The 14,020-nt window shown below is 51.5% G+C and overlaps 2 protein-coding genes across 7 annotated transcripts in view; both read right to left on the bottom strand.

The window, feature by feature from the left end:
- The window catches only part of LOC105492887 (lysine methyltransferase 2D), a 54,487-nt gene extending 50,516 nt beyond the window's left edge, over positions 1 to 3,971 (bottom strand). Inside the window, exon 1 of the mRNA XM_011760238.3 lies at positions 2,766 to 3,971. The gene's annotated coding sequence lies outside the window, so the exon portion shown is untranslated. The remainder of the gene's footprint in view (positions 1 to 2,765) is intronic.
- A 3,654-nt stretch (positions 3,972 to 7,625) lies between these two features.
- LOC105492886 (RHEB like 1) lies at positions 7,626 to 13,785 on the bottom strand. Of its 6 annotated transcripts, none has more exons than XM_011760227.3 (8): positions 13,545 to 13,785; positions 12,864 to 12,935; positions 10,469 to 10,548; positions 10,133 to 10,215; positions 9,990 to 10,046; positions 9,757 to 9,804; positions 8,298 to 8,379; positions 7,626 to 8,143 (listed from the first exon to the last, which is right to left on the bottom strand). In XM_011760227.3, exons 1-8 carry the CDS (start codon positions 13,594 to 13,596, stop codon positions 8,054 to 8,056), a joined length of 564 nt encoding a protein of 187 aa, XP_011758529.1. In that variant the 5' UTR covers positions 13,597 to 13,785; the 3' UTR covers positions 7,626 to 8,053. The 6 variants fall into 6 exon arrangements, with proteins under 6 accessions (XP_011758529.1, XP_011758531.1, XP_011758535.1 ...); XM_011760229.3 differs by having other exon boundaries at positions 12,864 to 13,003; positions 13,545 to 13,784; XM_011760233.2 differs by having other exon boundaries at positions 10,481 to 10,548; positions 12,864 to 13,003; positions 13,545 to 13,783.
- Positions 13,786 to 14,020: the final 235 nt, after the last annotated feature.

Raw genomic sequence — 14,020 nt, 5'->3', positions numbered from 1 at the left:
CTACAGTATCACTCCTCCTGCTCTGAACTCACCCTTTATTTCCAGATACTGGCTATGCCCCTCTGGAGACATGTCACAGGAAAGAAAATTCCTTTTTCCCCTAACACTCTCAGAACCTACTGGATAAAGTAAAGCATCACCTGATACACATCATCTCCATTCCCAAGCCATCTCTCTTTCCCAAACCTGCCACACAACCACACCTGAAAGGAAAGCAGGGTGGTCATCTGGCCGGCTCATAGAAAAGCTGCTCCAGAACTTCAAGGAGTCCTTAGAAGCTACCATGGGAAGTGGGAGATGGAGGGGAGGGCAGCAGCCAGGCCCCTCTTCCATTCAGTCATTCAAGGCCTGACCACACCCAGAATGTCCAAGGGGCTCTTAAAGTTTTCTAATTGTTTGCATCTTACTATATCTTACCACTACATACCCCCAAAGATCCTCTACCCGCTCTGCTCTCAAAGTTGAGGCCAAAAGAGTCACAAACATCAAGAAGTAAAAGGCAACAATGATAATACAGTGGGTAGGAGGAGAGCTGCCTCACACAAGGCCAGAGGGGCAAATTCCTCAGCTCTCCCCCAAGTTCAGCCCTCTCAGCTGGTAAGGCTGGTACTGCTCAAGAAGGTAAAGAAACCACCTTCATCTGGCCTTGAGAGACAGACTACGACCATCCTCCAAAGCCAGAGCCCATGGATGGGGCCATGGAAGATGAGAGATTAAGCAGCAAAGAGAAGAATGTCATACAAGTTGTACCAAAAATAATCTAGGGGGCACCTCCAAAAAGCCTGACCCCTCAGTCCCTATTTCCCCAGCCCTGAAGTCCAGCACCGGGATCCCAGTGCTGATTCCCAGTTAACAGGCCCCTGAACGTATCTAAACAAAGACCCCAGGTTACCCAGTCCCATCATTCACAGTCAGTAAACCCACACACATACACACCAAGGATTTTTTCCCTGGATCTAAACTGGACTAGTGTCTCGCCAGGCTTCCTCCACAGAACTAGAGATCCCAGACAGTAGGTACAGATGTAGGGAGTAAAACTGTGCTGGCACCCCTCAGTCCTATACCTTAGAGGTCCAAAACAGCAAAGAAAAGGACAGGGATTTATCTCAACCCACTCTCCTTCCTGCCTCCCTCCCAGACCAACAGCTTTCACTCCATTTTCCCAGGCAAGGGGGAAATGGACACTTGGAGAGGTGTAAGGCTGCAGCAGGCCCTTGAGTGAACAGCTCTTCAGTAGGACTCAGGACTTCCTGGTTCCCAGCCTGAGACTCAAACCACACCTCTTCCCACCCCCATTTTGGGTCAGCCCTCCGAGATGGATCCAAAAGGAACACTGGCCCTGCAGACCCTCTGAACTGTGTCCCTGGCTCATCTTGAAGGCAGGCACAGCTAACAAGGTGCAGTCCTACGTAAGGAAGTTGTTTCAGGACAAACAGGAGGGACTCTCCATAGAATGCAGGAGTGGAGAGCAGGGTTGACAGCTCACCTCACTCCACTACCCCGTGCCACCTCTCACCTTTGAGAAATCTTTAAAAGGCAAAACCTCTATTTTCTCTTTTTCAAAACCAGACTCAAAGAAATCTAGAATATGTATGTTGGAGCAGATAGAGGGAGCAAAATGCACCAGCCAAATCCCTGCTGGGCAGCATGACAGGTGTGAGAGGGGCAGTCCCAGCCCAAGCAAGGCCCACAGGATTGAGGCTCAAGCTGCAGGCACATACACACTCGTTCTCCCCAATACCTTCTGCCAGGGGTAGAATCACTGGTTTCCAGGAGAAAAGAGCTCTGATCAAGCCATTTCTCCTCCAGAGAGCTACAGGCCACCCCATTCTGCACAGTTGGTACAGGATCAGAAAACCAGTTAACAATCCCTGGTCAAAAAAGGGTTGGAGAAGTCTGGGAGGGGCTTGCAGGACCGGCCAGGGACTCACAGCAGCCAGCTCTCCATACCAGGCCGGGAGAAGGCAAAAGACAAAAGCCATTTTTTGCAGCCTACATTCACAGGGAGCAAATCTCAACGGCCTCTTCTATAATCCTCTAGAGATTAGATCCATCCCAAGAGGAGGGGAGGCAAAGCAGGCTAAGACAGCAGTAGGCCTCACTGGGGTCACTTTGCCAGGCAGGGATAGTTTAAAGTTGAACAGCAGGGCCAGAGCTGCCCCCAGCCCCGCCTCCTTCTTGCCCCAGCCATCCCCTTCATCACAACTAGTCAGTTTCCACACACTCTCCCTTTGCCCAGTGAAAGAAGGCCTGGTGAAGGATCTGGGGTTCCCTGAGTTTTCCAGGGACTGCTTTGGGTGCCCAACTCGGTAGGAACAACCTTAAGGTCCAACTGGCATAATAAGTCTGACCTGGCAGTGGCACCCTCCCCCACCATCCCAAGTTGCTCTGTCCCAAGGCCCACAAGGAACCCTGAGAAGAGCAGCAGCAGCCTGGGATTGGTGCTGGCATCAGGGCCTGGGTCCTACTTTAGTCGAGCTCCCCCAACACAAAAATAAACAGGCAGAGAGGCTATCTGGCCAGGTTCCCAAACTCCCGTGGTTCTCTGAACCCCCAGTCTTTAAAGAGGCACACCCCAAGATACCAGGCCTCAGTTCTGCCCTGGTGACTGGCTCAGGTTCCCTTGACAGACCCTGCCAAAGGAACGCTCCCCAGCTTTGGCACCCCCTTCTCCAACCTAAAGGCCAGCTCCGGCTAAGATAGTCCATCTGGCTGTGCCCCCAGTCCAACCCTTTCTGGGCCCTGGCCGGGCGGACTTCACTCACCTCTTCACAGGGCGATCCAGAAATCCTCATCCGAGAACATGGCCAGAGCCCGGGCCGCTCCCCGACCTCCAACCGCCAGAGCGATCACAGCCGCCCCCCGCACGGGGGGGCTTAGGGGGGCCAAGAACGGTAAATCCAGGTCGGAGTGGCCACCCTCCCCCCACAAAAAACAGCAAGAAGCCAAAGAGGGGTTCTCTGCCTCAGGTTCCAGCAGTTTAGGTTTCCATGGACAGCCCCAGGGCGGCGAATCCCGAGCGGACACAAAGAGAGCACCGGTGGCTTTGATCTTGGGCGAGCAGGCTCCGCATCCGCGTCGCCGGGCGGCCTCTTAGTCCTAGGGCCCGGCCAGCGCCCCGGCCGCCCGCGCCGGGCTCGGGCGGAACGTCGAGGCTCTCCAGATGGAACGTCGAGGCGCCTCCCCAGCAGCCCGGAAGGAATGCCGCGCCGCCCCGCGCCTGGCCCGGATGGAACGTGAGACCCTCGCAGGAGCGCCGAGCCCCTCTCCCCGCCCCGGCCGGCGCCCGGGGCCGCGCGAGCTACGGCGACGCGGGGCCGGCGGGGCCGCGGGGCTGAACCTGACACACACCCAGCGCCGGGCTTCTCGACCCCGAGCGCTCACCCTCGGCGGCTTCGAGCCCCCCACCTTCTGCTCCCCCCGGGGAAGGGAGGAGGCTAGGTGGGCGAGGAAGAGGAAGGGGCGGGCGGTGCGAGCCCTCTGCCCGCTCCCCTCCGGCCGCTCCAGGCCCTGCGCTCGCCTCCCTTCCCCTCTGGCCTCGGGAGCTGCCCCGCCCCCGGCCTGGCCGGCTTTGGTCGGTGGCACCCCCTCGACCCCCGGCTGACTGTGATCGCAGGGGGCCTAGAGGTGCATGGCCCAACCCCGGCTCCCGGCACCGGGGGGTCAGGAAACTGAGCGGAAAGTGGGGAACGAGGCAGCCATTTGCAACCGGAGAGGAAAGTAGTGCAGCGCGGCGCCGCTCCGCCTCCCCCCCTCCGCCTCCTGTTCGGCCGGTAGGGTGGTTCCTGCGAAGGGGCTATTTCCTGGCCCGAGAGCTGGGCAGCGGTCGTGAAGATTCGTGAAGCCTTCGGCGCGAGATCCGGGGGGGCCTTTTGCCCGGGGCACCCCACTCGAGAGGGGGAGAAAGGAGAAGAGGCGGCCCTATTTTGTGTTGGAGCGGAGCGGCGGAGGGATCCCGCCCTCTCGGAGGAAAGGCTGTGACTCTGCAGTTCTACGCACACGCTGCGGGATCCTTCCGCTCCGGGTTAACCCCGACCGCGCCGGGCCGGCAGCCGGGCAGACACGTGGGAACGAAGCCCACCTCCTGTCTGCCGCGGCCCTGGAGCCCCTTCATTTACCGCCCAGGCCGCGAAACTAGGACTCCGGCTGCTTTTTAATTCCATACCCTTGCAGTCATTGGTCCCTGAAACTCCAACTGCCCCCTCGCTTTGGCCAGGGGCAGTCTTTCCCGGGAGGGGGATGGAAGAAGAGCCAGGAGATTGGCCGCTGCTTAGCATCCTGGGAACTGGAGTCCGCAAATGGAGAAAGTGAGGTACCGCGCCTGGCGCTGCAGAGGGTGGGTTCTTGCCACGTTTAGGGACCCGAAGAAAACTGGACTAGTCCCTAGTCATTCCTCCTGGCTCCCAGTCCCCCGTGTGAGGAAGGACTGTCGGTGCCCACACAGTCACTACACACACCTCCCCATCGAAACAAATGTAGAGCCTCCCTTCCTTTTCAGGGTGCTCCCATTCCCACCTCCAGTCCTTTCAGATATTCAATACCCCTGTCCCTTTTTTAGTAAACTGAAGTAGCCTCGCTGCTACCTGGCCGGAGTACTGTTCTAGACAAGATCGCAAAACATACTCTTTGCAGGCACCACCCCCCCACCGTAAGTCTGGATGAGAAAGGATTGGAATGCCTCTTCTGCATCAACTGCACATATGGGGTGGACAAAAGGAGACAAATTAACTATGTCCAGATACTTTCTATATTCTTAGTTATTCCTCACCTTCATTATGAGTTACATGGAATTATCTCCATATGACAGATGAAGATTAAGGCTACAATAGGTAAGATTGCCCACAGAAATACATCTAGTCAGAAGTTGAGCCATTATTCAAACCAAAGGCCACGTTTTTCCTAGGATTACAAATAATACTACAGTTTTTTAAAGGAAGATGTGGAGAAAGAGGCAGGCCGATTCGATCCAATGCCAGCTTTGTGGGGAAAGGGTTTACGGTGCTATCCAACAGAATTTTTTTTTTCTTTTTTTTTTTTTGAGACAGAGTCTTGCACTGTCGTCCGGGTTGGAGTGCAATGGTGCGATCTCAGCTCACTGCAACCTCTGCCTCCCAGGTTCAGGCGATTCTCCTGCCTCAGCCTCCCTAGTAGCTGAGATTACAGGCGCACACCACCAGACCCGGCTACTTTTTTGTATTTTTAGTAGAGACAGGGTTTCACTATGTTGGCCAGCCTGGTCTTGAACTCGTGATCCGCTCGCCCTGGTCTCCCAAAGTGCTGGGATTACAGGCATGAGCCACCGCGCCCGGCCCCAACAGAACTTTTCTACAGTGAGAGAAATGGATTAAATCTACACTATCTAATATGGTAGCCATTAACCACATGAGCTGTCGAGCCCTTCGAAATGCAGGTGGTACAAGTAAGGAACTTTTTATTTTAATGAAATTAAATAGCCACATGTGACTTGATGCTTTTATATTCGACAGTGCAGGAGACCTTAATCCCTACTGGTCAGAGTCATAGGAGGGATCAGGACTAGATGTGTCCTACTCCAGCCACACATTGGCATCATGCTTTCTGCACTGACCATTCACACATATTTAAGCAAAAAAGTTCCAGCAGTGATCGCACACCTCTTTTGGTTACAATAGAATAAGTTAACCAAGAAACAAGTTGGAAAATGGAAGGCCCCTCCCAGGTTTGCACCCAGAGGCAGGGAGAGGCAGACCCTCACCAGAAAGACCTCCAGTAATAACACAGATAGCCACCCACTATTTCAGGGTTTTTTTTTTTTCTTTTTTTTGAGACAGAGTTTCGCTCTTGTCTCCCACGCTGGAGTGAAATGGCGTGATCTTAGCTCACTGCAACCTTCGCCTCCCAGGTTCAAGCAATTATCCTGCCTCAGCCTCCCTAGTAACTGGGATTACAGGAGCCCACCATCACACCCAGCTAATTTATTTTTAGTAGAGATGGGGTTTCACCACGTTGGCCAGGCTGGTCTCAAACTCCTGACTTCAGGTTATCCACCCACCTTGGTCTCCCAAAGTGCTGGGATTACAGGCGCACCCGGCACACAGCTAAGTGGAGGAGCTATTAACCGCTATCACTACTGTCCCCACGCCTTGAGATTATTGATAAACTAGAAAATTTCACATGTTTCTAAGTCTACCCCAGACCTCGTGAAAATGGCAGCAGGAAAGTAGGCCCCTGTAATGAGTATCCCAGGTCAGATGTGCAAAAGGACTTAATTTTAGTATAAGGAGAGAGGTTAGTGACCTCCCAGAACCTCCTAAGCCAGTGAGATTGTTGTTTGGAGTATGTTTCTTCTAGCAGCCCTTATTTCTTTTTAGATGCTGGATCAGAAAAGCAAAAGCAGCTGTCAGGACTTTTGAAAATCAGCATGACAAGCCATATCCCCACTGTAAGCCTGGAGCCAGGCACTGACAAAGTCACAGCTAAAAATCACATCTAGGTTCTGTCAATCCTTCCCAAGTAAGTACATTGATAGGTACCTCGGGCTCCCCCAGTTGTCAGAAGAGGTCTGTACCTTCCCTGTGAAGATCTACCATTAAAGTAACCCTTACACGTCCTTGGAGGAGGTATTAGACTAGTTAGGCAATCATGCTGGTGGCAGGGTGGGGATCAAGAAAAGCGGAGGCAAACAGGACCAAACTTTCCTAGCTGAAATATCAATCCTACTGAGGTGGTAGGTCCATAAAAGCAGAACCAATAGCCTTTGACACCTGAAAAAAGTAGACCACCAAAGGTGTGAAAAGTACAAAAAGATGAAAGGTATGAAAAGAGCAAAGGACAGCCATTTTAATGAAAAACACTGGGGACATGGAGGGCCGGGGGGACTGATAGGCACCAGATGCATTATTTCTTACTTTACTCAACACTCGGGAAGTCAAAGTCTTCACAACACTTTAGTCTCTCTGCCTCTACACTTCTCTCAATTCTTACATCATTAGGAATGAGGGGCTTCCTTCTCCCGAAACCCTGTATGCTTTGAGTCCAAGCAAATGCTGAGGCCCCAGGAAGACAGCTAGGTCAGCATGTTGCATCTGGCCACTAGAGGGTGGTGTTTCTGTAATTAAGGGGATCTTGAAAGGCTACAAAACTTGGACGGGAGTGGCAGCCAACTGGACTCAGTATATGAGGAACCCAGCAGAATAGAAAGGTAGGAAAGGCAAGTTAGGATAATGGTCGTTAACAAGTGAGGAATAAGGAATAGGAACAAGGTAGGAGGAAAGATTTCCCACCAAAGACCACAGCCATGACTCCTTGGAAAAAGAGATACTGGCTCTGAGCTCTCCCTAGATACACAGATGTCAACAATAAGGCCGGGAGTAGTGGTTCACGCCTATAATCCCAGCACTTTGGGAGGCTGAGGCGGACGGATCACTTAAGGTCAGGAGTTCGAGACCATCCTGGCCAACATGGTGAACCCCCATCTCTACTAAAAATAGCCAGGCGTGGTGGCGGGTGCCTGTGGGAGACTGAGGCAGGAGAACTGCTTGAACCTGGCAGGCGGAGGTTGCAGCAAGCTGAGATCGCAGCACTGTACCGCTCCAGCCTGGGCAACAGAGTGAAACTCCGTCTCACACACACACAGGAAAAAGAAGTCAACAACAAAAGATTTCTCAGTTTATTTGCATATATACATTGTCACCCCAGGGAGCCAGCTCTGTTTCAGAAGTCCCTGGCTCCCCTTACCCAGCCAACACCCAAAACTCACCCAAGAGGATGGGTCCTGGATAAATAATGCCCAGGACTCATATCCTGACCCCACAGGTTATAACAGAATTCATCTAGCAAAAACAGAGGGCTAGAGGCCAGTGTCCATGAGAGGTCCTTGCCCCTTTGTAAACATTGACATCCAGGCCACTAGAGCCTGGGGAAAGTGTGCAAACATGAGGATGCCACACTGTGTGTCCAGGGGTCAGGAACACAGCTGGCAACCATACCCGTGAAGTCCTGAGGGTCTGACCCCCCACTGGAACATGGCAAGTGCCAGAGGCAGAAACAAGGCAGTTACACCACACCCAAGGGCTCACATGAGATGGCAGCGACGCTCTTGCCCATAGGAATTCTCCACACGGGCAATCTCCTGGATGACTTTGGTGAAGATGCCTTGAGTCAGCTATAAGGGGAGAGGATTCAGGGCAAAAGTCAGTTCAGTGCCAATACCACCCAGATCTGGGGTGAAAGCTCCATTCCTGCAACATTCCCACCAAGCAGTACAATAAGGAAAACACGGCTACCACCACCACCCTTCTAGTCTTCGGGCCGAGCACCTGATTCTCTCGAGCAGATGACTCCATAAATGTCGCACCCCAGGACTCTGCCAGCTTCTTCCCTTCAACTGCCTGTACCTCTCTGTGTGGGGAAAAGAAAGAGATCAGCCTGTTACTGTGTCTGTATAGAAAGAAGTAGACATAAGAGACTCCATTTTGTTCTGTATTTGAGATGCTGTTAATCTGCAACCTTGTCCTTGCAAGAGACATGTGCTGTGGTAACTCAAGGTTTAAGGGATTTTGGGCGTGCAGGGTGTGACTTTGTTCCTAGAAAAGCTAGGTATTGTCCAAGGTTTATCCCCATGTGATAGGATGAAACAATGTTGCTAAAAGGTTTATCTCAAGGCACAGGATTTTCCTTTAAACTTACTCATGTCACAGATCCTTGTTCTTATGTCTTACTGCTAATTTCCTCCCTAAAAATGATCCTATTGTCCTGCCACTCCCTTATCTTTAAGATGGTAAAGATAATTATCTATAAATACTAAGGGAACTCAGAGGCCGGTGCCGGCGTGGGTCCTCTGTAAGCTGAGCGCCGGTCCCCTGGGCCCCCGCTTTTCTTTCTCTATACTTTGTCTCTGTGTCTTATTTCTTTTCTCAAGTCTCTCGTTCCACCTAACGAGAAACACCCACAGGTGTGGAGGTGCAGGCCACCCCTTCACTCTGGAAGCAAATTTGGGACATAAAGATGGAGGATAGAAATGTTGGTAAGTGCTCTGAAAAATCTTCAGAATCAAGGCTTCCTGGCCAGGCTTAGTGGCTCATGCCTGTAATGCAGCACTTTGGGAGGCCGAGGTGGTGGATCACTTGAGCTCAGGAGTTCAAGACCAGCCTTGGCAACACAGTGAAATACCATCTCTATTAAAAAGAAAATGGGCTGTGCGCAGTGGCTCATGCCTGTAATCCCAACACTTTGGGAGGCCTAGGCGGGTGGATCACAAGGTCAGGAGATCAAGACCATCCTGGCTAACATAGTGAAACCCCGTCTCTACTAAAAATACAAAAAATTAGCCGGGCGTGGTGGCATGCGCCTGTAGTCCCAGCTACTCAGGAAGCTGAGGCAGGAGAATCGCTTGAACCCAGGTGGCAGAGGTTGCAGTGAGCCGAGATCACGCCACTGCACTCTAGTCTGGGCAACAGAACAAGACTTCATCTCAAAAAAAAAGAAGGAAGAAAAAGACTTCCTCTGACCCACGCCATTTCCCCAAGTTTTGGGAGGAGGGCTGTGGAAAGAGAAAATATAGGTAAACAAAGGAACAATGGGTGAATCTAGGACTGAGGCTTGAAATATGAAACTGTGGCTTTTAAGATAGAAGTATTATCTTCCTTAAGCTTCAGGTTAGAGACAAAGAGAGGTGAAATGACTTGTTTGAGTCAGTGGCAGAGCCAGGATGAGAGCCTGACTGATTCCCTAGTCCATTTCACTTCCTTTTCCTCTAAGTAGCAGAGATTTACATACCTCTCTGGAGAGAGATCTGCCTTGTTCCCAACTAGAACCACTGGCACCCTGTGAGGAAACAGCAGTTATTTCAGAATCCCCTCATTCCCCAACTCCTTATATCAAGGCTGGACGACTCCTTATCAGACCAGGCAGCATCTATATCCGAGCCTCTCTAACTTGACAATTCTCCCCTCTGCTCTCTCCTACTCCCTCATGCCCACACTATGTCCCTATCCCCCAAGGCCACTTACCGGGTTTTCCCATGGCCTTCGTGTAGCTTTTGGTACAGACTCTCAATGACTTGGAAGCTTTAAACACAAGAATTGGAGCTATAACTTTATGAGACAGTCCGCAGGTCTTCCCAAGTCCCACACTCACAACCTTGGTCACTTACCTATGTAGAGAGGTGACAGAATACACAAGCACATAACCATGGACTCCAATGATGAATGAATAGGGCAGAATGCTGTACTCATCCTGTCAAGAAATGGAAACATCAGTACCTAGATCCAAACCACTCAGATGGCAAAGGTTGGTGGGACAACATCCAGGTGACCCTCCCTGGGGCACGCCCTACTATAGTCACTTCAACAAGTATTTATGGAGCAGCTCCAATGAGCCCTGCATACTCTTAACAGGTAAAATGCTTTTAATACTACTTTACAGATGAGCCACAAAGACTACCAGACTTCATCTCTGAGGGCTGAACTGCCACTTTTGGATACCATACCCCAACTGGTACCTGCCCTGCTGTGTCCACCAGGTGTAGGTGAAACTCATCTTTGCCAAGAGTCACTATCTTGCTGTAAGCTGAAAAGAAAAGAAAACTTGACTGTGAGGTGCCTTATAGGGCCAGCAATGTATGTCCCCTGACTTTTTTTTTTTGTTTTTGAGACAGAGTCTCACTCTATTGCCCAAGCTGGAGTGCAGTGGCTCGATCTCGGCTCACTGCAACCTCTGCCACCTGGGTTCAAGCGATTCTCCTGCCTCAGCCTCCCGAGTAGCTGGGATTATAGGCGCCTGCCACTGCACCCGGATAATTATATATATATATATATATATGTTTTTTTTTTTTTTTTGAGATGAAGTCTTGCTATGTTGCCCAGGCTGTAGAGCAGTGGCTATTCACAGGTGCACTCTTAGCACCCTATAGCCTGGAAGTCCTGGGCTCAAGTGATCCTCTCACTTCAACCTCCCAAGTAGCTGGAACTATAGGTATGCACCTCTGCACCTGGCTGTCTTACCTTCTTTTTTTTTTTTTTTTTTTTGGCAGCTTTTTTTTAAAGTAGATTGTGGGTTGGGCTCAGTGGCTGACACCTGTAATCCCAGCACTTTGGGAGGCCAAGGTGGGCGGATCACTTAAGACCAAGAGTTCGAGACCAGCCTGGCCAACATGGTTAAACCCTGTCTCTACTAAAAATACAAAACATTAGCTGGGCATGGTGGTGCATGCCTGTAGTCCCAGCTACTCAGGAGGCTGAAGCATGAGAATTGCTTGAACCCAGGAGGTGGAGGTTGCAGTGAGCTGAGATTGCGGCACTGCACTCCAGCCTGGATGACAAAGTGAGACCCTGTCTCAAAAAGAAAAGAAAAATAATTACTTTTGTTTTATTGATGAATAATAGATGCACCAAGTTTCAGGGTACACGTGATAATACATTCATATAATTTGTAAGTATATCTGCAATATTCATCACCTTAAATATTTGTGTTTTCTTTATGCTAGAACCATTTGAACTCTTATAGCTATTTTGAAATGTAAAATAGCTTATTGTAAGCTATAGTCACCCTACTGATACTACTAAGTCTTACTTCTATCAAACTATATATCTGTACCTATTGATCAATTTATCTTCATCCCTCCCACTCCCTTCCCCCTGCTTACATTCTTTTTATTCTTTTTTTTTTTTTTTTTTTTTTTTGAGACGTTGTTTCGCTCTTGTTGCCCAGGCTAGAGCACAGTGGCGCCATCTCAGCTCACTGCAACCTCCGCCTCCTGGATTCAAGCAATTCTCCTGCCTCAGCCACCCGAGTGGATGGGATTACAGATATCCATCACCATGTCCAGCTAATTGTTTGTATTTTTAGTAGATACAGGGTTTCACCAGTTGGCCAGGCTGGTTTCGAACTCTTGATCTCAGGTGATCCACCTGCCTTGGCCTCCCAATGAGCTGGGATTACAGGCGTGAGCCATGGTGCCTGGCCTTTTTTTTTTTTTTTTTTTTTTTTGAGACAGCCTCATCCTGACACCCAGGCTGGTGTGCAGTGTCACAATCTTTGCTCACTGCAACATTTGCCTGCTGCGTTCAAGCGATTCTCCTACCTCAGCCTCCTTAGTAGCTCGGATTACAGGTGTGTGCCACCATGTTCAGCTAATTTTGGTATTTTTAGTAGCGATGAGGTTTCACCATGTTGGCCAGGCTGGTCTCAAAATCCTGACCTCAATCGATCCGCCCGCCTCAGCTTCCCAAAGTGCTGGGATTACAGGCGTGAGCCACTGCGCCTGGCCTCCCCTTACATTCTTAACCTTGGGGTTGACACAGATAGATCAGCTCCAGGGAGTTATCCAGGTAACTGGAAAGAGACACTAAGGTTGTTTTTTTTTTTTTTTTTTTTTTTTGAGACGGAGTCTCGCTCTGTCGCCCAGGCTGGAGTGCAGTGGCCGGATCTCAGCTCACTGCAAGCTCCGCCTCCCGGGTTCACGCCATTCTCCTGCCTCAGCCTCCCGAGTAGCTGGGACTACAGGCGCCCGCCACCTCGCCCGGCTAGTTTTTTGTATTTTTTAGTAGAGACGGGGTTTCACCGTGTTAGCCAGGATAGTCTCGATCTCCTGACCTCGTGATCCACCCGTCTCGGCCTCCCAAAGTGCTGGGATTACAGGCTTGAGCCACCGCGCCCGGCCCACACTAAGGTTCTTAATGTCTACATTTAAACTATCCCAGACTCAGTATCCTGCAAAATCCATACTCTAGCCATCCATCGAACAGGATTGCTGAAGAAGAAATTAGATGTAATGTGTAAATAAATCAGCCCCTTGGCACCAGAGAAATACATTATGGAGTTGGGTGGGCTATCCAATCCCTCCGTGTCGCGTCACCAGCACACTAGGGGAGAAGTCTACTCACTATTCTCCACTGTAGGATCGTAGCCTTCCGAGAACTCGCCTTCCACAAATTGATGTGCCAAAGATGTCTTCCCTGTGGGGAGCAGTGTGGCAGCTGTATCCAAATCATCCATCCACATTCACATCCTCTGTCCTTTCGGACTGTGGCCCAGGACCAAAGGGTACCCCAAATTAACACCACAGTCTGTGAGTGCCTCAAGCAATCCTATCCCTTGTGTCTACCCTCATCGTCTTTTCACCCGGGGTGTCCGCACTTTGGCTACCGGATGCATTCAGAAGCGCAGCAGGAAGCCTTTCCCGCCGCCTTCCCCACCCCATCCTACCCGCAGGAATATCCAAGATTCCTCAGGATCGAGTCCGCCCCGCCCCAGGACACCTGCGACTATCTGTCCCCACGGAGACCGCATCCCGGTTTTCAAATTGTGACCCCACCCCTATCCCCAAAGTAACGCTGGGACCACTCTGAGATTACCGCAGCCAGGTCCTCATTGAGCCTTAAGTGCTTGCGGTTCCTGCAGCCTCCACACACCACCAACCTTTATTCCTCCACTCTTCCAATCCTCGCTCTACAACCCCATTCTTACGATGTCACCATTCCTCCCTGGGTCGCGTTCCCACGGCAGCGCGCCTCTTCTGGCCACAAAGCTGCTGCGCGTCCGAGTTCTGCAGGGCGGAGACTCACCTACAGAGCGGTATCCGAGGATGACCACCTTCCTGTAACGGACCAGCGGCATGGCAGGAGCCCGCCCCAGGGGCTTGCGGAACTGCGGGCTGAGAGAGCCCGAAGACGAGGTCAGGGTGTGGGCAGGTGCAGGAAAGTCGCTCACCCAGAAGCTGCCGTGGGCAACTTAGAGGGAAACCAAAACAAGCGCCGCGCCCGGAGCTGCCCACGTGATCACAACACAGCACGTCTAACGCGAGGGAGCCCGGCGCCGGGGGAACTACTGTGCCGCGCCGCGCCGGGCTCCGCCCCTCAGGCCGCTCGCCATTGGTCCATTAGAATGGGTAAGGGCGGTGCCGCCAGCAGGAGGGAAGGGTGGGCCTCACGTGGAGCGGGAGTACTGGGAGCTGCGCGTGCGCAGACTGGAGCCGGTTCATTCATAAAGAAACAGAAAGGAACTCGGGGTCCTAAAGGCGTTTGCGCATTTGCAGCCTAGC

The sequence above is a fragment of the Macaca nemestrina genome, chromosome 10, assembly GCF_043159975.1.
Source record: "Macaca nemestrina isolate mMacNem1 chromosome 10, mMacNem.hap1, whole genome shotgun sequence".
Taxonomy (NCBI): Eukaryota; Metazoa; Chordata; class Mammalia; order Primates; family Cercopithecidae; genus Macaca; species Macaca nemestrina.
This window is presented reverse-complemented; position numbering and strand designations above follow the sequence as displayed.

Excerpts from the sequence above, each read along its gene's own strand:
- LOC105492886 (XM_011760227.3), bottom strand. The coding sequence starts at position 13,596 with ATGCCGCTGGTCCGTTACAGGAAGGTGGTCATCCTCGGATACCGCTCT. Across the intron at positions 10,549-12,863 it reads CGATCCTACAGTGGAGAATA|CTTACAGCAAGATAGTGACT; the intron begins GTGAGTAGACTT and ends TTTTCTTTTCAG. Across the intron at positions 8,144-8,297 it reads CATCTGCTCGAGAGAATCAG|CTGACTCAAGGCATCTTCAC; the intron begins GTGCTCGGCCCG and ends CTCCCCTTATAG.